The 22,718-nt window shown below is 42.1% G+C and overlaps 1 protein-coding gene across 4 annotated transcripts in view; it reads left to right on the plus strand.

The window, feature by feature from the left end:
• Window positions 1-22,718, plus strand: part of DIP2C (disco interacting protein 2 homolog C) — a 689,547-nt gene that overhangs the window by 467,423 nt on the left and 199,406 nt on the right. For all 4 annotated transcript variants that reach the window (XM_077491128.1, XM_077491125.1, XM_077491127.1 and 1 more), the window contains 2 exons: window positions 4,653-4,717; window positions 19,704-19,797. In XM_077491128.1, coding sequence (XP_077347254.1) covers window positions 4,653-4,717; window positions 19,704-19,797 — 159 coding nt within the window. The remainder of the gene's footprint in view (window positions 1-4,652; window positions 4,718-19,703; window positions 19,798-22,718) is intronic.

A 22,718-nucleotide genomic window follows, 5' to 3' on the forward strand; every position in this document is an offset into this window, starting at 1 on the left:
CTCTCAGAATTCCAGAAACTCATTGAACTTTTATACACATACACTAATTACAAGCAAACAGATTACAGGTGAGGATGGTTACATTTAATAGCCATTCAAACTCCTTTGTGTCAGCTTGTGTGCATGTTATCAGGCCAAAATCACCAGGCCTGATAACATGCACACAAGCTGATCAGGGTATCACTTTTGATCAGGGTAATTTTGGGTAGTTTCTGTAGTGATTATGATTTAGAAAGAGTAAACACTGTTGATTGATAATAAATGTCTTCAGCCAAACACTAACCATGAGTGAAAGAAATGTTTTTGTGTTATCGTTCATATTCTCTGAAAAATGGCCAAGAAATCATAAATTCTGCCAGGGTGTATAAACTTATGAGCACAACTGTACATATTATGGATAGTCCTACATATCATTAGATTAAAGCAGCAAAGTTGTGTTAGCAAGCGTTAAAAATGTTTGAATCTTCAAGTGTTATTATTATTATTTAGGGTCCTTAACCACTTCCCATCCAGCCACTGCATATGTACGGCCGGGTGGGTGCTCTTTCTTTCCTTCAGGTTCAGGAACGTCCCTCAGAGTGAGGGCGATCACGTGAGCGGGCCCACACAGCCCCGATGTGCTCGTGTCACCCGGACACGGAGCATCTCAGATCGGCAGGAGGGCTCTGTGATTGACCCCCCTGATCACATGGCGGCCGTGTCCAATCACAGCTGTCATGTGATGTAAACAGAGAGCCGGTGGCTAGGCAATCAGCTTTCCTCTCCTCACGGTCAGAGGAGAGAGGATCACTGCAGCCGGCTGGTGATCAGTCTGTATGAGCTGTTTTTTTACAGCTTTTTACACACTGATCACCAGCATAGTAACACACAGTGTAAAACATGTCCCCACACATGTCCCCAAAAACACCTGTCCCCCACATATGTCCCAGTAAAATCACATGTCCCAATGATTATCTGCACACATATGACCGTGATTACCTGCGCACATTGTAAACGTTGAAAATAGCACCTAGTGTAATGTTTTAAAACATAGCTGCCCCTTTAAGAAAGTGTAAACATTGAACCATATAAAAAAAAAAATCAAATGTAAAGGTGTTGGTGCTAAAAACATGAAGATGAATAATACAAATTAGGTGTGAACAGTATTAGGAAAAACATGTAGTAATGAAAAAGCAAATATATATATATAAAGTCCAAAGTGACAATCCCAACACCATAAATAAACATGGATCTTCTGGTTTGATGTTCCTTCAAAAAGCTTCACCATGAGTGCTCATGAGGTAGATTGCAATTCACCAAAGGTTGATCTTACTGGATCAACAAGGTCTACCACAGGCAGAAATTTCAAGGAAGACAGGTGTTTTCAGATGTGCTGTCCAATCCCCTCTGCAGAAGTAAAAAGGAACAGACAACAATGAAGACCAAAAGAAGTGGTAAGCCAAGAAAACTTGGTGAAACCACTAAAAGACACATTGTGCTGACTTCCCTATGCAATAAGATGTCCAGTACCACTTACAGCATAGACCTAACAGAAACCGGTGGGAATTTGATGGACCTATCGGGGGAAGTCTTATCAGAAGTGGTTTTCATGGAAGACTCAATGGAAAACTGTCATACTTCGGATGTACAAATGAACCCTAATGACTTGCCTTTGCAAAAATAACTGTGCAGAAAAATGGCAGCAGGTGCTCTGGACACATTTAAAATATTTGACTGAAACCAAAAGCAATTTGTTGGCTGAAGACCTGGAGCGCAAACAAGGAGGATTGTCTTCAGGCAACAGTGAAGTATATTGGAGGATTCTTACAGGCCTGAGGTTGCATTTCTGCACATGGCGTTGGGTATTTGGTCAGGGCTTATAGTCTCCTAAGTGCTAAAAAGGTCCAGCAGATATTTATTATCCATGCAGTGCCATCAGGACGGCATCTGATTGATTCCAAATTAATTCGGCAGCAGGAAAATATTGCAGACAAAATCATAAATAACCATCTTTCTGATCAGGGAGCCCTGAAAAGAGATGGTATGCCCCCCACAGAGCCTGATTTCAGCATCTTTGAGTCTGTCTAGAATTACAGAAACCAGAAGCAACTGAGATAACCTAAGCCCACAGAAGAACTACCAATATAAAATACCAATTGCCTTAAAAACTAGGTGCAAGTAAACATTGGAAAATTGATGCTGTCCTAAAAGCAAATAGTGAACACACCAAATATGGATTATTTTTTTTATGTTTATGGACTTTGAAGCTTGGTAATTGATACATAATAACAATTCAATTTATTTAAAAATCATCCTCACTTTACAGCTTTTTTTTCTACAAATGCCTAAAACTTTTGCATATAATTATTTTGTCATTTTTATGCAACCACTCCATGGAGCTCTTTGCTTCTTTTCACATAACACACAAGTTAATTAGGCTAGGCAGTGAAGTCAAGGTTGCATACAAGTGTATAAAAAGTGGGGTGCTTGTGCACTACTCAAAGTGTATAACAAAATATGTGAGAGAGTGTAAATCAATATGTGTAAAGCTGCTGAACTTCTGAAGTGTCACCAGCACCAAATGATAAATTATAACATTTAAGTGAAGCAGCGCTATATAAAAACACTCAAAAATGAACAATATACGTAACAAAATATAGAAGTGCTAAATAAACATAATATAAGGTGCTAATAATAATGTATTATGACTAATATAAAGTCAAAGTGCAACTGTGCAGTAAACAGTAGTTCAGAAATTGTAAAAAGTGTACTAAAGCGCTGATATCAACTAGTAAATAAATAAATAAGTGACAAATGCTAGAAGATGACCAAAAAATATAGCTGTAATTATTGTGTATGTGAGCTGATATCACACAAAAAGTGTTGCTTATATTTAGAATGTATAATGCGCTAATATTAACCTCCCAATATAACATGGTGTAACTTCCTAATGATTTATCAGTGAATCATGTGCAAAATAAGCAAATGGAGCCTATTAGAAATAACATAACATCCTTCGCCATAACAAAATCCTAAAACGAAATATCAATGTGATGATAAATTATTAAACACAATAAGAAAGAAAAATGAGATATAATAATGTGATAAACCACAGTGCAGTGAAGAAATGCAACGTCATTAGTGATGGATGAGTTTAGACAGGTTTCAATGAGTAACCCCAATGATAGATGGCTTGCTCATATATTCAGCTGCTCATTAGCATGGGCTGGCTTCTGGCTTTCAAAGAACTTCTGCAGTATGAAACAACAAAGAAAAAGACCATTGCGCATATAGTATATTGAATATTCCCTATAAACTAAGGGTAAACTTTACTCACGCTTTCCAGCAGAATGATTCGCCTATGGTAAGGTCAGTTGCATACAGCTAACAGCTGGGATCTCCTCACACGGCAACAGTAACAGTACACACACAGCACTGCTCGTCACTGGCTCCGCCCGACCGGTTTCATCACTAGACACGTGACTTTTTCAAAGTCACGTGTCTAATCACGTGTCTAGTGATGAAACCAGTCCGGAGGAGCCAGTGACAAGCAGTGCTGTGTGTGCACTGTTGGACGTTACATTTCTTCACATCGGTATGCTGTCCTATTGCACATTAGGAGGTTAATATTAGCGCATTATACATTCTAAATAGTTCACAAATTGTGCATACAATTTAATAAATCATAGTCTCTTCAACTGTGCAAATTAGTGCAGAAAGGAGGGGGAGTGGAAGAAAAGAAGTGTCCATGTGCAAAAACGGGATTGAATGTGACAATGACTTGCAGATCCCTTAGCAATCCACACCAAGTGTGCTTCTAGCCACTCGCCTCCAAAGAAGACCTCAATGGGTCTAGTCAAGCATCAAGGAAATCACTTGTGGTAAGCTGTGTCTCCTCATTGAAAGCTGCAGTTGTTCCCTGTCCAGCTGGAAGATCCACAACAGAGGAAGGAGACACAGCTTACCACAAGTGATTGCCTCAATGCTTGACTAGACCCATTGAGGTCTTCTTTGGAGGTGAGTGGCTAGAAGCACACTTGGTGTGAATTGTTATAAGGGATCTGCAAGTCATTGTGACATTCAATCCATTTTTGCACATGGACACTTTTTTCTTGCACTAATTTGCACAGTTGAAGAGACTGAATTATGACATTTTATGCACAGTTTTTGAACTACTGTTTACTGCACAGTTGCACTTTGACTTTATATTAGTCATAATACATTATTATTATCACCTTATATTATGTTTATTTAGCACTTCTATATTTTGTTGCATATATTGTTCATCTTTGAGTGTTTTTATATAGCGCTTCTTCACTTAAGTGTTATAATGTTGCATACAAATAGTCAACAAAGAGTTTTTCAACATTAGTTTAAAACAATCATCTAAAACCAATTTTAGTTTCCCTTTAAGTAGCATCCGTGGATATGCAACAAGATTAATTATCTCACCTGTAAGACTGAAAAAACATGCACGGTTAGTTGAGGACCAGAGTTGTGCTCCACTGGTTTAAACAGTTGATTTCAATGGTAATAAAGCAGATGTTGTTCACATGCATTAAGAATGCATAAGCATACATCCCAGTGTGAACAAATCTGTTGCTTATAATAGTGTTTTTTTCTAATTCACTAGCTTTTTTAAATTAATGTTTATTTTTTCTTACCTTGTCTAGCGGAAACCATTGTGAATGTGCTGGATTTCAAGAAAGATGTGGGATTGTGGCATGGAATTCTTACGGTAAGACATCAATGTTTTCATGTTTATTAATTACAGTTTTGTTACAAAGTGTCTGGGATACCAAAGTTCAGTGTTAGAGGAAAATTTCATAAACAGAGGTTAAAAGAACCCTGTAGTGAAGGAACTACACTACTGCTGTTGCTGACCATTGCTTCTGGAAGTCCAGTTGATGGTCTGTGTCTTCAGTATTTTATATAACTGACCTGCAATAAGCATGAAGATTTAAAAAAAAAACACCATCTGCTTAGTTACTTTAGTTGAGCAGCCACACTCTGCACCTTGGTTTCCTCCTCTCCAGGCTCTCATAAGCTGCACAGTCAGCCCTCTTAGACTTGTATAGGACTGTATTTCAAGAGCTTCTGGTCCCAGAGAACAGCCTTCTCCAAGTCTACAGCAGTATACTTTGCAAACATGGACAGAACTAAAGCCCAGCCTGGGAAAAAGGAAAAAATGGTGTGGAATACTGCTGTCCTACTGAGGAAAGTAAGCAGCTGAGACTTAGAAGTGGGTGGGGAAGATTAGTGCAGATCAGTGCAGGAAAGCTAAGGAGGGTAAGTGAGTTAGTATAGTCATTAGCAGGTATATCTGTATACCTGTAGAGTAATTACAGGCAACAATAAAGTCAGTCTGAAAATTGCTAATGCCCTCCAGAAAACATTGCACCTGGGCCATAGTTCTAAAATCTGCCAAATGTACCTAATTCTGTGTAATCCATTGGAGACAGACTTCAACGTGTCTGCTTCCCAAAGCATGTTCTACGTAATTACCTGTGTTGTGTGTGTGTGTGTTATGTTTCACCAATCATATTCTTCTTATGGGCAGTGCCAACCATGTGCATCAGTATTCTGTATATAAAATATAGTAAGGAGTCTAGTTGATGCATTTGGGTATAATATTCTGTTGTACAAACTTGAGCAAAAGTTGCTTTCAAGTCACCGGAATCCTGGCACACAATAGCAATGCTTGGATGAAAAAGTAAGGCCCTGAGAAGGAAGCATACTTTTTTAGATTTATCTTTTAAAGAAGATTATCCTCCAAGTAGATTTGATATCTAATGCAGCTGTTTAATATACTTCAGTGTGAGTTTTAGAAAACTACCATCCTTTCAGTGAAAAAATACTTGATGATTTCCCTTAATTTGTTAACAGTGTAGTCTAGTACATCACTTTGCATGGCTTTTCTTCAAGATGTGTTTTCTAATTAGGCCAATCGAGGGGATAAAATCTCCTCCACCATGGTTCACTGATGGCACTCCCTGCATAGATCTTGTACAACTTGTGCTGTCAACATAATGTATTAGAAATATTAACAAAAATGTTACCAACTTGCCCGTTGAAAGGAATTTGTTGATTGGTTTGCGCAAAAGTTATAGCATCTACAAAATAGGGGATAGTTTTAGGGCATTTTTATTGATAAATTCTTTTTTAACTAGTAATGGCGACGATCAGTATCATCGGACAATTTTGACACATTTTTGGGACCATTGGCATTAATACAGCGATCAATGCTAAAAAATTGCATTGATTACTGTAAAAATGGCACTGGCAGTGAAGAGGTTAACCACTAGGTGGCACTGTAGGGGTTAAGTTTGTCCTAGGGAGTGATTCTAACTGTGGGGGGAGGGGCTGTGTGTGATACGTCACTGATTACCGCTCCCGAATACAGGGAGCATTGATCAGTGAGTGTCATTAGGCAGAATGGGGAGATGCTTGTTTACATTAGCATCTCCCTGTTCTTCCTCACCGTGAGACGATCATGGGTATGCCTGCGAACATCGAATCCACGGGACCCGCTGTCACAGAGCTTCCGGTGGGCACACATGCACCCGCACGCCGCCTCATGAAGGGCAACATACAGGTATGTTAATCTGCATGTCATGCCATTCTGCCGCAATATATCTACATGAGGTGGTCAGGAAGCGGTTAAACATGATTGGTTCCAGGACAGAGCCCCTGGGGTACCCCATTTATAACTCCAGACCATTCAGAAGATACACCATTTATCACCACCCTTTGTATATGCCCCTATAACCAATTCTCTATCCAGGTACATATTATTGTCAACGGCAGCATATCTTAATATATCAATTTATGGATTAAGCTTTTACTGGGTATGGTGTTAAATGCTATGCCATATGCTGTGTCATTTTAAACAAAACAAAACTGCCAAATGGACTATGTCGTAAACCTTAGCTAGCAAATGTTCCTATACAACAGTTATAAGATAAATTATATTGTAATTCATATTATTTGCAGTGTTGAATCCATCCAAACTGCTTCAATGTTCTGGAAAATGGAATCGTGGAGGGGTCAGGGGATTAATAAAATGGATCAAAATGCAAGGAGACATTAAACTTTTATATCATCATTGTAAAGGAATTCTAAAAATAATTGTTTAGGTGTCTGTGTATACTAGACAGGGCCTATAATTGGTGTCCTTTTAATGTTCAGTATAAAGTTAAAATAGGGGACCTATAGATGGAGACCTCATCTGCTCTAAGAATAACGGCTGTGCATCTTAAATGAGAAGTATGTTTTTTCCCCAATCGTCTTTCAGGACAGCCACCTTTGAGAGACACTGGCTCCTCCCCTCTTAGGAAACACCGCCTTCATTTTCATGATTTAAGCCTCCTCCTCCCTTCGTTCCTCAGTTATGGTGTTTCCTCCGGTGGGGAGACATCGCTAAGGAACCTTAGCTGAATTCGGTTGGTGAGACTGAAGCTATCCGAGCGGAGCCCCGGCCCCACTCGGTTACCCGACCGTCTATCGGTCGGCCCTTGACAGTCGGATCAGCGGGGAGCTGAAGCGTTCGTACTGTCTATACACCCTAAACTTCGCTTGGGGAAAGCAGGAAGTTTTACAGGGTCGTCCGTCCATTCACCCGCGGGTGTTTTAACGGAACAGGCAGTCCGGTCGGCTGGGGAAGCTGAACTTTTGACTGACCTTTTTCTATATACGCACTCCAATCTTCGCTTGGGGAAAGCAGGAAGTTTTTGGGGAGGTTCATCCCTGCGTTTCGCCCAGTGGGGCGCTGCAACGAGGACGTCCAAGGCCCCCCTGTGTATCCAGTCGGCTGGGAGCCAGAGGCCGGACCGGTTGGCGGGCGACGTCAATTCCGGTGGGGGCGGACCTCTTCGTTGGATCCGCGTCTTCCGGTTCCGGACGCGGCACGTGGAGGGGAACCTAGCGTTCGGCTGGTGCAGCCTCTCTTTCTACAGTTGCACAGGTAGCTGTTGGAGGCACGTTCGTACCACTCTTCCTCAACAGGAGAATGTCCAAAGCAGTGGCTTCGGGAGCTCCAGGAGTAACGGCACCAGCCACTCAAAGGTAAAAGCCCTGGCGAGGGGTTCCCTTACCTTACAACCAGTAGCTCCACTGGTGTTTTTTCCCCCTAGGTGGTCGGGGGGGAAGGGCAGTGCGTCTGGGATCCAGATGGAGATTGATCCTAGGGGAGGGCACTCCCGGTGGTCCTCTTAAGTAGTGCTGGTGTTTCTTTTTTTTTAGGATTTTATGCTGCTCTTTTATCTCTAGGTCTCTGAAGGACATGAGCAAGTCTCCCCTTGGTTCTAGGAGGGAGCGTCCTTCATATAGAGCCTCTTTGGGGAATCCCTGGTTCAAAGGCACTTGGTAAAGAGTGTATTGAAGCACCGGATAGCTCAGTCAGACCTTTAACCTAAGGTTCCAGTGGCCTCAGAGGGTTCAGGTCCCTGTTTGAGCGCCATCAGGAAACAGGCAGCAGAACACGGTGCATATCTGGCGGCTTCTGGGAAGGTTCCAGTGGCCTCAGCTCCAGAGCACTCTTTCACCAGCACAGCAGAGTGTTCCACCTAACCCGATGGATGTTCCTCCTGCAGGTTAAGGGAGAGTCTAGAGGGTTCCAGAGAGGAAGTTGAGGAAGAAGTTGACAGTGCCGTCTCAGACTCCCAAGGGAATCTGATAAAGGTGAGGGCTTGGGTGGGGAACCCAAAAGAACCCCTCGATATAAACTTCCCCCTGGATGAAGTGGATAAGCTCTTGAGAGCTATTCATACCACTTTAGGAAGAAGGCATTGTCACCCCATGATCAGATGTACTAGGACCTGGGGGAAGCGGGTGTTCTCGGTTCATGATGTCTTGATCGATGCCATCAGGAATGGCGGGGTCCCGAAGGAAAACCTTTCTTTTCTGGTGCATTAAAGCAAAGGTTTTTTCTTGGGCGGAAGAGGAAGCTCTTGTCTGGAATAGAATCTCCCAGGTTAGAGACTACCTTTCTTCAGACGTCCAGGCATACTGACCTGTCCTCAGGGACATGGGAATGCTTTCAGACCCTATGTTTGAAATGATGGACTCACTTCTGAAGGATGCATGGGCTTTTTCTCTTAAGAAAATATCTAAGCCTGCCATAGCGGCCACAGTGGTGGCTCATAATATGAAGTGTCGGCTTAGCCAGATTAATGCATGAAGCAATGACGGCAGAGGAGACTTTCTATCCTCCTTTCCCATGCTGCTTAAGGTGTTGGCATACGCTGCTTCGATTCAATCCAGGCGAATGTATGCAAGATCTTCGGCTCTGACCAACTCAGCCTGGAGAGCCTCAAGGCTGAAGACATGGCAGGGGGTCAAGGCATGGCAGGGGGACAAGGCGTCCAAAGCAAAGCTCTGGAATCTTTTTTACAGGAGGCTGCTGTTTGGGCCAGGTCTTGAAGCAGGGCTAGATCGCACGGCTGATAAGAAAAAGGCCTTTCCCCTTAAGAAGAAATATGGGGAGCAGTAAAAAAGAGGCCTTCCTCCCCCAGTGGGAGATGATCACCTCCAATCAGTTTGTGTTGGGGATCATCGTAAGAGGTTACCGTTTTGGAGTTTTCAGAACTCTCCTCTTTTGAGACTCCTTGTCACTGAGCTGCCAAAATGTGCCCTTCTTTCCTCTTCAGGAGTTAGAGGAACAGGAAGTGGTAATACAGGTCCCAGCAGGATATATAGAAAGGGCTCCTATTCTCACATTTTTGTGGTTCACAAGCCTTGGGGAAAAAAGTTCAGGCTCATCCTGAACCTGAAACGTCTGTGTGTCTTAGTCACCTACAGATGGCTTTCGTTGGTTTTGGTCACTGGGTGAGGGCACCTCTTCCACCAAAACTGTTTCAGGGCATGGATAGTATGGATGCATATCTGCATATTCCCATTGCAGAGAACCACCAGCGTTTCCTTAGGCTGGCAGTGATAACTTCTGTAGGGGTGCTACACATTCAGTTCAAAGCACTTCCCTTTTGGGCTATCCCTTTCCTCCTCCTATCTTCACCAAAGTGATGGTAGAAGTTCTGGCATTCCTGCGTCTCAGGGGAGTCTCGGTGATCGTGTGTCCTGAAGATCTTCTCCGGTTTGTACCTTCTCTGACGCAGTCGATTTGGGATCAACAGGTAACAAAAGACCTGTTAGTGAGCCTGGGTTGGCCTCTGAACCTAGAGAAACCCAACTTAAATTCCTTACCAGGGGGTCACCTTCCTGGGGTAGGTGCTGGGCTCAACAGAACAAAAGGTCTTCCCTCCTTGGAGAAGATCCAGAAGATAGACAGAGCACTGTTGTTTCTCCAGGGCAACTGTCAAAAACTCAGTTAGGCAGGTTGAGTTTACTGACAGCCACGCTCCTAGCAGTTCAGTGGACGGGGTCATGTTACCGTCCTCTGTAAACTATTCATCTTGAAGCTTTGGGACCACAGTCAGGGGTCTTGGGACTCTTTGGTTCCAACTCAGGTAAAGAGGTCCCTTTGGGAAAGGGAGCAAGTTTGTTACAAGACCTAGAATGGAGTTTCCCAGTATCCAGGGTGGTTACAACCGATACGAACGGCTTAGGTTGGGGTACACACCTAGACTCCTGTTTGGTACAGGAAGGAATCTAAGAGATCCTCAAATTGGAGGGAGTTGAGAACAGTAGATCTGGTTCTCAGGACCTCTCAGAGTTCTCTGGAGACTTCATGTAAGAGTCATGGAAACAATCCCTTGGCAGTGGCTTGCGTCGACAGGACGGGGACTCCTGGAGCGGATCCTTATGGGTCCTGGCGAAGGCCATCCTCAGATGGGCCGAATATTAAAATCCTGTCTTTTCAGTGATCTGTCTTGAAGGAGAGCAAATCCTGATATTAGATTTCCTCAGAGCAACCAGGTTCTCAAGCAGGAGGTTCTTCGAATGGATCACCCAGAGTTGGGGGATTCCTTGCATAGACCTCTCTTTTTCTCAAGGGAAAACGCAAAGGAAGCCATCTCCTGTTCCATGAACAGGGGAGATGGGAGGTCGGGAGCAGACACACTAAAGCACAGAGTTAGGGTTTCTCTAAGTGCTATGCTTTCTCCCCTCCCGTTCTGATTCCTGCAGGGTCAGGGAAGTTTTCAGGTGGAGATTACTACCTATTTCCTAATCACACCTCTTGGGCCCAGGAGGCCGTGGTTCTCCATTCTGAAGGGCCTGTCAGTAGAACCCCCCCCCCCCCCCCCGGGTTTTCCCGGTCTAGGAGTGTCCCTTCTCCCAGGGTCCAGTCTGCGGTCCCCAGGTGGATTCTTGCAGCTTGGCTACTGAGAAGGAATTGCTGAAGGGCAAAGAGGTCTCAGACTGTTTAATAGCCACTCTTCTGAATTGCAGGTAAATAGAAACTCAGACCATTTTCTTGAAGGTATGGAGACGGTTCAACAGCTGATGCTCAGAGAACTCCTTCAATGTGCACAGCCTTGTAGCCGTTCTAGAGTTCCTGCAGTCAGGGGCAGATAAAGGTTTAGCCCCATAAACATTGAAGAGTCAGGTTTTCGCTTTTAGCGTATTCCTGGAAGGGCATCTAACATCAGACCTTGGTATAGTAAGGTTCCTAGCGCCTTAAGTAGGCAAAGACCAAGCCTTTGGTCGCCCCCTTCCCAGTCGGGGTCACTCATTAGTTTTACAGGTTCCCACAAAGGAACCTTTTTCAGCAATTGGAATCTGGCTGGTTATGGTTGATCACTCTCAAAACTGTGTTTTTTGTGGCGATCACTGCGGCAAGGAAAGTGAGTAAACTCGAAACCCTTTCTGTTAAGGCACTCCCTTTCCAGACCATTCAGTTTTTAAGATCATTCTGGCCTTTTTACCTAATGGTAGTCTCTAATCCTCAGAGAGTCCGAGAGATTATGCTGCCTATTTTTCGTTCAAAACCAGTGAGCAAACAGGAACACATCTTCTTGGACGTGTCCTTCATTATTTTGGTTACACAAAGCCAGTTCAGGAAGTCTGATTTACCTTTGGTGTTACTTCCAGGGGCTAGGAAGGGTTCCAAAGCCTTTAGACGTACGCTAACCAGATGATTAAGGTCAGCCATTGGGCAGACTTGCGCGGTTGGGGTATTAAAGCCTCCAGTTAGAATTAAAGCACACTCAGCCAGGACAGCGGCAACTCCGCAGACAATGTGGGCTGGTGTGTCTCCTGAACAGATCTGTAGAGCCGCAACGTGGTTCAAGTTTTCTACGTTCGTGAAGCACTATAGATTGGATCTTCTCTCAGCCAAAGACCAAGCCCTTTGGTCACAAGGTGCTGCAAGCAGTAGGTCCCACCCTAAGACAGGGTACTCGCTTATCCTCTCAAAGGTGGCTGTCCTGAAAGACGATTGGGGAAAAATGGAATTACGTACCGGTAATGTCCTTTTCCAGGAGTCTTTCAGGACAGCACCGGTTCCCACCCAAGTTTTTTGCAGATCATCGGGAACTCATTACATGAGGCCGTCAGGTAAGACTTAAAGGTTTGTTTATTTGACGTGTTCTTGTGTCTCCCCAGTTGGCCGGAGGTACTCTGGAAGAACTGAGGAACGAAGGGAGGAGGAGGCTTAAATCATGAAATTGAAGGCGGTGTTTCCTAAGAGGGGAGGAGCCAGTGTCTCTCAAAGGTGGCTGTCCTGAAAGACTCCTGGAAAAGGACATTACCGGTACGTAATTCCATTTTTTGTTTTTTTTCTTAATTCATACTTGCCTCGGTGGATGGAGCATCAGACCAATGCTGCAGCTGTCCCCTGCCGTCTCTGCACTGAGAACCGAGCCACGAACATCACAATGGCTCGGTTCTCAAAGATCCTCGAGAGGAAAACTGCCGACTGTCAGTCAGCGTCTCTCCTCTCTGATCCTCCATGCTCACTGGAGCGCTGAGCTGTGGAACAGCCATCAATCTAGGCAGCTGGTGGATCCAGACTTGACAGTCGGGAAGACTAATTTTCAGACCACTCTCCGCTGAAAACGGGTCACAGGAGTGCAAAACGAATTGCACTCCTGCGACCCATAGGAGAAGCCCAGCCTAAAAAGCTCAGGCTGGACTTCTCCTTTAAAGATCGTTCTTCGGTATCTCCAGCAGGACACCAGAAAAGGCTGTGCGGATGTTAACAGGTTGTACTGTGCAGTTTTCTGTGTACTTTTGACAAAAGCTGTCCATTTGTTTGAATAAGTAGTGATGCATGGGGTGATTACTTCATTATGCTGTACACCTGCCTTTATCCTCATACAAAGCCCACTCTGTGTTGCCTTGTTTGTCTGAGACCATTTTCCACTCCACTCCACCTGGTTGCCTCATATATTCATGAGTAGGATGTCAAATAACAATGACCAGCAATTACATTTTTTATTTTTGTTGCTGTTTCACTAGGTATTGTTGAAAGGAATGTATAGTCCTATGCATTTAAAAGAGATGAGTGTGATGTAAGAATTTTGATCAGTATTTATTAAAGCTTTAGGGGTATGTTCATGGTGTGATGTGGCCGGATAACTGCCGTGCTGATATATATATTGTATTGTTCCCTTTTTTTTTTTAGATTAACTCTATGGAAATGTTGCACAGTAATAATTCATTATGTCCTATTGGCCCCTGCCAGTGTTGGATTGCCTTGCCTTGCCCTGTGCTGCGCTAGGAAGAAAGTATGGTCTGCAGTGCTTTTATTAAACACACACCGCCGCAATGCAATAGTGTGAACCAGCCGCATAGGAGACAAAGCAGTTTGCCTTGTCTTTCAAAGGGACTGTGCAGGAATAGCTGCCCAAGGCAGTCCCAACACACTTGGTGAAAACAAGCCATAAAAATTATGTATAATTTGTAATTATATAAAGTATCTCACAAAAGTGAGTACAGCGCTCACATTTTATTATATCTTTTCATGTGACAACACTAAATAAATGACACTTTGCTACAATGTAAAGTAGTGAGTGTACAGCTTGTATAACAGTATAAATTTGCTGTCCCCTCAAAATAACTCAATACACAACCATTAATGTCTAAACCGCTGGCAAGAAAAGTGAGTACACCCCTAAGTGAAAAAATTGGGCCAATTAGCCATTTTTCCTCCCCTGGCGTCATTAGTGTTACAAGGTCTCAGGAGTGAATGGGGAGCAGTTATGTTAAATTTGGTTTTATCACTTTGACTCATGGATTGTTCAACATGGCACCTCATGGCAAAGAACTCTCTGAGGATTTGAAAACAATAATTTTTGCTCTACATAAAGATGGCCTAGGCTATAAGAAGATTGCAAAGACCCTGAAACGGAACTGCGGCACGGTGGCCAAGACCATACAGCGGTTTAATAGGACAGGTTCCACTCAGAGCAGGCCTCGCCATGGTCGACCAAAAAAGTTGAGTGCACGTGCTCAGTATTATATCCAGAGGTTGTCTTTGGGAAATAGATGTATGAGTGCTGCCAGCATTGCTGCAGAGGTTGAAGGGGTGGGGGTCAGCCTGCCAGTGCTCAGACCATATGCTGCACGATTCATGAAATTGGTCTGCATGACTGTCGTCCCAGAAGGTAGCCTCTTCTAAAGATGATGCACAAGAAAGCCTGCAAACAGTTTGCTGAGAACAAGCAGACTAATGGCATGGATTACTGGAACCATGTCCTGTGGTTTGATGAGACCAAGGTAAACTTATTTGGTTTAGATGGTGTCAAGCGTGTGTGGGCGGCAACCCGGTGAGGAGTACAAACACAAGTGTGTCTTGCCTACAGTCAAGCATGGTAGTGGGAGTGTCATGGTCTGGTGCTGCATGAGTGCTACCGGCACTGGGGAGCTACAGTTAAGGAGACCATGAATGCCAACATGTACTGTGACATACTGAAGCAGAGCACGATCCCCTCCCTTCTGAGTCTGGGCCACAGGGCAGTATTCCAAATGATGATGACCACTGCCTTTCCAAAAAAGCTGAGGGTAAAGGTGATGGACTGGCCAAGCATTTCTCCCGACCTAAACCCTATTGAGTATCTGTGGGGCATCCTCAAATGGAAGGTGGAGAAGCACAAGGTCTCTAACATCCACTAGCTCCAAGATGTCATCATGGAGGAGTGAAAGAGGACTCCAGTGGCAACCTGTGAAGCTCTGGTGAACTCCATGCCCAAGATGGTTAAGGCACTGCTGGAAAATAATGGTGTCATAATATTGACACTTTGGGCCTAATTTGGACATTTTCATTTAGGGGTGTACTCACTTTTGTCGGCAGCAGTTTAGACATTAATGGCTGTGTGTTGAGTTATTTTGAGGGGACAACACATTTACACTGTTATACAAGCTGTACACTCACTACTTTACATTGTAACAAAGTGTAATTTCCTCAGTGTTGTCACATGAAAAGATATAATAATATATTTACAAAAAATGTGAGGTGTGTACTTTTGTGAGATACTGTATGCACATTGGGGTAGTCATATTTGCTCATAATAAATACAGGCCTTGCTTCCTGCTTTGTAGTGCATCACAATAGTTGTGCTTTATTGCTCCATCTCACAATGCAACTCTTTGGGTCAGCTGATTCACTAAAAACAATGCACTTCCCGTGTGGCTGGTATTTGATCTCAACAGCTGCTAGAGGACAAGTTTAAGTTTATATTTAGCTGCGCCACCCCCTGCAGCCCGCACCCCTCCCCCAAGGCACAGGCAGCCCAACACTACAATTTTACAGCTTGCTATGAACCGCATGAGAGGGTGCATCTGGCAGAGAAGACCAGTGCCTGCAGGGAGGTGGCACAGCTAATGAGGGCCTAGTGAGGGGCCCTGGGTGTGTATATGTATATATATATATATATATATGTGTGTGTATATATATATATATATATATATATATATATATATATATATATATATATAATATTATATTCCTAAACTTGTGCTTTAGGCAGAATCATTGCAGCAACTGGTTTTCTCTGAAGGATATTTAAAAGGAACATAATAAAAATGTATTTAAAGTAAAGCCTACAAACATAGGAATATGTCCACACTTAAAAATGCATTATACTTATTTTTTACATCGTAACCTACATTCATGGTTAACCACTTAAGCCCCGGACCATTTTGCTGGCCAAAAACCAGACCACTTTTTGCGTTTTCGGCACTGCGTCCTTTTTTTCCCACAAATAGAGCTTTCTTTTAGTGGTATTTGATCACCCCTGCGTTTTTTATTTTTTGTGCTATAAACAAAGAAAGAGCGACAATTTAGAAAAAAAACACATTTTTTTTTTTTTACATTTTGCTAGAATAAATGTGAATACTGAAGTGGTAGCTGCGGCGCTCTCCTATACCAGTTAATTAAGTACGTATGACATATAAATACCCAAAAAGTTTTTTGGGATACCAGAAAATAATAAAATTAATAATAGTAAAATGAATAATAATAGTCTTCTTAAAGTGCTAGTGCTGCCTTAATTACTGTGAAATACTTGCTTTACTAATTTCAAGTGAAAAGTAAAACCAGAGATTATTCCAAAATGTTCAAAATCTTAAAAATTATAGAAGTATATATACTCTGTGTTTTACAGCTGTGTGCAGCCAAAAAGTGCTTGCGTGCTTTTAGTGCAAAAAAAGTGCTTATAACATGATGCAATAAAGTCCATTATAGAACCATTCATAAAACCACGAATAAAGTCCAAAAAATAACTTCAAAACATTCTACAGTAATCCAATCAAAGTGACCCATGCTCAATGTCTGGTGTATCCTGAGTGGCAACCGGTGCGTTTTTCCTGTGCATAGGTCAAATTTCCGCACTCACCTGCTCCCCTGCCCCTGTGTCTCTGTATAGAGCTGGTCCGGTTAGCATTCAGTTACTCCTTTTTTCCTCGTGTTGAATAAAGAATAAAACATCCATAGTGTGATATTGTTTAAGATTATGATCTTTATTAGTGCAAAATGACTACTCACATGGATCAGAGAAACAAACGCCTTTAAAATATGCCTTTACAATGTGTATCCTCCACCGCCGCCTTGTGAAAGAGAGTGTGTACAAGTTAGGCCACACCCTACGCGTTTCGTCATTGGATGTCGTCTGGAGCGGCCATCTTGGTGCACCTCTCTCTTAATATAGGGTGTAATGCTTATACTGCGCATGCACGAGCGCACAAATGTCATTTTATTAACTGGAATGGAATATAGGTAAACATACTTGGTATTACGGCCTGTAAGCACGGCGCCTTTTGTTTTAGCAAAAAATAAAAACCCCAGCTTTGATTAAATACCACCAAAAGAAAGCTCTATTTGTGTGAAAAAAAATATAAAAATTTAATTTTGGATACAGTGTTGTATGCCCATGCAATTGCCATTCAAAGTGCGTCAGCGCTGAAAGCTGAAAATTGGTCTGGGCAGGAGGGGGGTTTAAGTGCCCAGTAAGCAAGTGGTTAAAAAATAGTACTTAGTACCTAACCATTTTATACATTTTAAAGTTTGATCCTGAACACAGTAAAAAAAAAAAAAAAAAGTAGAAACACCCCATTCTATATAGAACCTGTTGGACTTCACTATCCTGGGCTTCAGTAGGTGTCAGCCTTATAGTCTCTGTCCCTAGCCCTAGGTGTTGGGGGCATATGTAATGCCCAGTCTGACAAAGACAAAGTCCCTCTGTGTCTTTATGCCCTGTTATTCCGACCCGTTTTCCTATCGGAATAAACTCTGAAGGTTTTTCCGATGGAATTCCACTGAAACTGTCTTGCATGCATACGATCACACCAAAGTCCAGTCGTCAAGAAAGCGGTGACGTACGACACATATGGCAGGACTAGAAAAAGGAAGTTCAATAGCTTCCATCTTGTACTTCAGAGAATGCATCCTTTTTGGTCTGTCGGAACAGCATACAGACGAGCGGTTTTCCCCATAAGAATTGGTTTCATTGGAAATATTTAGAACATGTTCTATTTCTAGGACCATCAGAATTTTAGAAAAAAAAAGTCTGATGAGGCATACACACGATAGGAATATACGAGGAAAAGCTTCCGTCTGACATTTTCTGTCGGACATTCTGCTCGTGTGTACGCGGCATTAGAGTTACTAGAACCTAGCCACTTCTTACCTAATAAAACCGTTCTTTAACATCATTTCTAATATTGTGAATCTTGCCCATTATGGAATGTGTGCATTTGTGCAAGCAATTCAAAACCACTATGAATACCCCTGTGCACTGAGAGTCATTCTCATTTCAGGAAGTCTGCAGAAATGTTATACCACCACCTTCTCTTTCCCTTTACCTTGTTTTGTCCTTTTTTGATGATCGGTGTGACTTCAACGCTTCATATTTCAAGTAGATGCATGAAGGTGAATTGGATGCTGAATCCCAAGGAGGGTACGGTGCTGATGAGAGAGACCTGGCCTCTGTGGTTGGCAGCAGCAAAAGCTGAATGTTTGCTTCTGATAGGTGTTCGGTTTTGCTATGGGTAATATTTCCTCTTGCTATTAATGGCTTTGTTGGTTGTGCTTAGGAGATTGAGCATTGATTTTCGGATTCAAACGGTGCAAGAGATGCATTTCAAGGAAAACTTTATCTGGAATTGTCAGTTATCCCACTATTATAGTTGCATTCTGTGGTACTGAGAAATATGGATATATTGGAAATATTCTCATACAGAAGATGAATCGTTAATATGTAAAATCTGATTGACGGATGTCATTATTTATAAAGTAGCACAACATGGACACATACTTCCAGTCTTCAGATTTTAGTTTTTATCATGCAGACTTTCAACCAGTGAAGGTTGGCATCTTATGAAAAATGAGTGTGTTAGGATAAATCTGGTGAACCGTGGCTGGTCAGCGGAGGGATTTAACTGCCTCTTGGTTATGGAGGGGACTCTGTTGGAAGGGGCAGTGTTGGAAAGTAGTCCTCATGCAAAGCTGTTGGGCAATTTTGGTCTGTTTTGGGTTTAAAATTATTTCTAGCATAAAACCAAAACCCTGCAGAATTAGTATCCAAAAATCTTGCTGTAAACTAAAAATGTAATTTTGCATTTGTTGTAACTCTGGGGATTCTACCTGCTGAATGGCTCCTGTTTGGAATTACCGTCATCTTCTACACCTGGCTACCATGTCATTTAAATCTCTATAGTTACACAAATCCTTATCATCCAAATGGACCTGAATTTGAGCCAGAAAAATTGCAGTCCATGTGTTTCCTGGTTCTAGCACCACCCTTTAAGCATAATGTAGCTTCGCTCACACGAGAGGCAGGTTGTACAGAATAGCTCACTACCAAATCTTTCTACCAGCAAACAGGAGCCTTTTGACTCCATACTATGTAATATTTCATTAAATTCCGGTGACATTTTTTGATTTGGTTATACCTGTTGAGTACTACAGCTGTAGCGGGGCTTTTGATACGAAACATCCCAGAGTAACAGAGAATTGCTACCTATGGACTAATAGAGTCTAAACTTTTTAAAGATACGCTTTAAGCTTCCCTTAAATGTTATTTTTTCAGTTTATAGGCACCATAAATGTCTACTTGGATAATGTTTCATTTTGGTTTTACAAGGACATTCCTGATAGCTGCTCTGTATCTTTTAGTAGACAATGTGCACAGCAATTCACATAGCTGTAAAATGTTCATGTTTCTGAATTATTATGAACATTAACTTTAAGTGCACTCATGAAAACGCCTGGAGAAGGCAAAAATTAAATTAGAAAATTAGCAGTGCTGTTTGTGCGGATTAATTAGCCTGAAAGATAATCTGCGTCTTTCTTCCTCTTCCGTAATCAAGGATTTGTCTTCTGATTTCAGAGTGTCATGAACATGATGCACGTCATCAGTATCCCGTACTCTCTCATGAAAGTTAATCCATTATCATGGATACAGAAAGTTTGTCAGTACAAAGGTAAGGCTGTTTTTTTTTCCCTCTTCTCATTCATATTCATTAAGGGGTTGTAAAGGCAGAAGGTTTTTTTTTATCTTAATATATTCTATGCATTAAGATAAAATGCTTTCTGTGTGCAGCAGCCCCCCTAACACTTACCTGAGCCCCATCTCTGCCCAGCAATGTCCATGAGTGTCTCTGCCATTGGAGACTCTTCCCCCTGATTGGCTGAGACAGAGCAGTGGTGCCATTGGCTGGCACTGCTGTCAATCAAAGTCAGCCAGCCAATCGGGGTAGAGAGGTTGTGGGCCGGGTCAGGCTCCATGTCTAAATGGACACAGGGAGCAGTGACTCCGCTTGGAAGCCCCCATAGCAAGCTGCTTGCTGTGGGGGCACTGAACAGAAGGGAGGGACCAGGATCACAGAAGGGGGACCAGAGAAGAGGAGGATATGGGCTGCTCTGTGCAAATCCAATGCACCAGAGCAGGTAAGTATAACATATTTGTTATTTTTATAGGGGAAAAAACAAGACTTTACAATCACTTTAGTATTGAATCTGTACCGACCTGTGTGTACAAAAGACTTCAAATCAGACGCTGCCGTAACCCTAATCCGAAATGAACAACAATATTACAGTGTTATAGTTGTTTTTGCATAAATACATTATTTTTTTTTTTTATAATAAAGTCATAAGATAATGTTTTCCACTTCAGTATAGTTACCTAAAAATGATATTTATAGGCAAAACTTTAAGTGTTCTATAGGGCAGGAAATGGTCAAAATTCCTATAGGGTCAATTTTTGCTGTATGTGTGCTGCTGGGCAGATTTTTTAAAATTTCCTGTCTTGGAAACACTGCAAGAAGTGAGTGGAAATCTCTCCAATGCGGAAAGTTCCCTACTTGGACAGTTGGCACCATAACATGTGTCCCTATTAGGGGATTTCCCTTTGTGCCCTCATAATAATTATAACATTTTGGATTTCTCCTCAATTTTTCTCCCCAGTAGGAACACAAATGGCAATACAAATGTGGCAGAAAGTCTAACCTTTTCCTACTCTGTCTAAAGTTTAAAAAAAAATAAAAATAAAAGTTTTGCCTTTGCATACAATTTTAATTGTGTTCCCACATTTTAATTGCATGTTTAATCTTTAAATAGTGTCATTTTAAGACTGTGGTAACACAAATTACAATAGTCAGTCTTTTTTTTTTTTTTGACATCTAGCTGCTTACTTAAATAAATGTGTTTATTTGGGGGGGGGGGGGGGAACAACCAATAGTGAGTTTAAACTAAGCCCGAGTCTGTGATATTAGAGCTCAGTGTTTCAGGTCCTACAGACAGTGTCATTTTTGATAACATTAAATAAAGCTCCATAGCAAAGATTTTCTGCTGCCTAGATAATCATTTTGCACCTCTATTAAAACATCCATGAAGATAGAAACCCAGTATCACCCTGGGTCATAATGGAACCACGGTGTAAAAAGAATTTATCTCAAATGGCCAATATTCTAAAATCACTGATGATCACTAATTTCAATGCCTCATTTTTTTTGATCAGTTGAATAATAAATAAGTGGGCCTTTTCGATTTACACATTTCATTGTGTAGCTGTCAAATGTCTTGATTTAAAACCTGTATAAAATGGGCCACAATGTGCTTTGTGAGGCAGGATCCCCTCTGCAAGGTTCCCTTCAGTAGGTTGACCATTGGTGGAGAGATTTGTTATTTTTAGATTGCAGTAATGGAGTTGGAGGGGTCTTTATGTTGGCTCAACTGCTTCTCCAAGTCTTCACACACAGGCTCTTGCATGGAGGCGGACATAGAAGTTGACAAGTTTGGCCAAAGTAACTATATCTTTGTACCAAGACTGTAATGACATAAGTAGTGCCTTCACTGTCATTGCAACAGATGTAATTTTTCTGTAGGTTATAGAATTTGCAATAATTTGCCTTGCGATAGATTAACACTATCTGTATTTAGAGCCTGGCAAGTTTTTTTTGCAGCTAGCTGCAAATCTACACTGTAAAGGCACCAGGAACCGTATGTTTAAAATGGTATTAAATCCAGAAACAAAACTATTATATTACAGCTTACCAATTCATACATGTGGTGACTGCATTCTTCATCTTTTTTAGACTTTTTTGCATTTATTTTTGCCTGGTTTAATTTCGATCTAGCCAGTAAGTCTAGTTTGCAACATCAAATTTTTTTAAACACTTTTTATTAATAACAGTAACGGATTCAACAAAATGCTCAGCATGAGCACCATAACAGATCAAGTACATTTGAACCGACATATATCAGGTTATTTGAAAATGTATATACAGCTTGCTTGGATCAGAAAATAAAAGATATATAAAGCAAACAATCTGTCACCTTTATTTCCCTGGGTATGAAAAATTAACATTAAGAAGTTTGAATTCTGACAGTTGTTATACTTTGTCTGAGTCAATGGGCTGCTCAGTTGCTGGAAATGGTAAGGGCCGGTTCACACTGCAGGCGCGGCGAGGCGTCTCCGACTTGCCTCGCTGCGGCAAGCTCAGCGGCGACTTGCAGAGGACTTCTGTATAGAAGTCAATGCAAGTCGCCCCCGAAGTCGCCCAGAAGTAGTACAGGAACCTTTTTTCTGAGTCGGAGTGACTCGAGTCGCTCCTCTCAGAACGGTTCCATTTTACAGAACGGGGGCGACTTGCGGGAGCGAGGCGAGGCGAGTCGTGTCGCCTCGCATCGCCCGCTGTGTGAACCGGCCCTAAGGGTAGATGCACACCACACATCCCAAAAACGTATTATATTTTGTTGGGCACCCTCTGTTTTTATATACAAGATTTTCATATGGCAGTATTTGGTTTACCATCTTTATCCATGTACGGACAGATGGAGGATTGGGTTGAATCCAATTAAGTGCAATGGCCTTCCTAGCCAGAAACAGCATCTCTTTCAGTAG

Source organism: Lithobates pipiens, unplaced genomic scaffold (assembly GCF_037356315.1).
Source record: "Lithobates pipiens isolate NorthernLeopardFrog02 unplaced genomic scaffold, aLitPip1_a1.2 Scaffold_19, whole genome shotgun sequence".
Classification (NCBI taxonomy): Eukaryota; Metazoa; Chordata; class Amphibia; order Anura; family Ranidae; genus Lithobates; species Lithobates pipiens.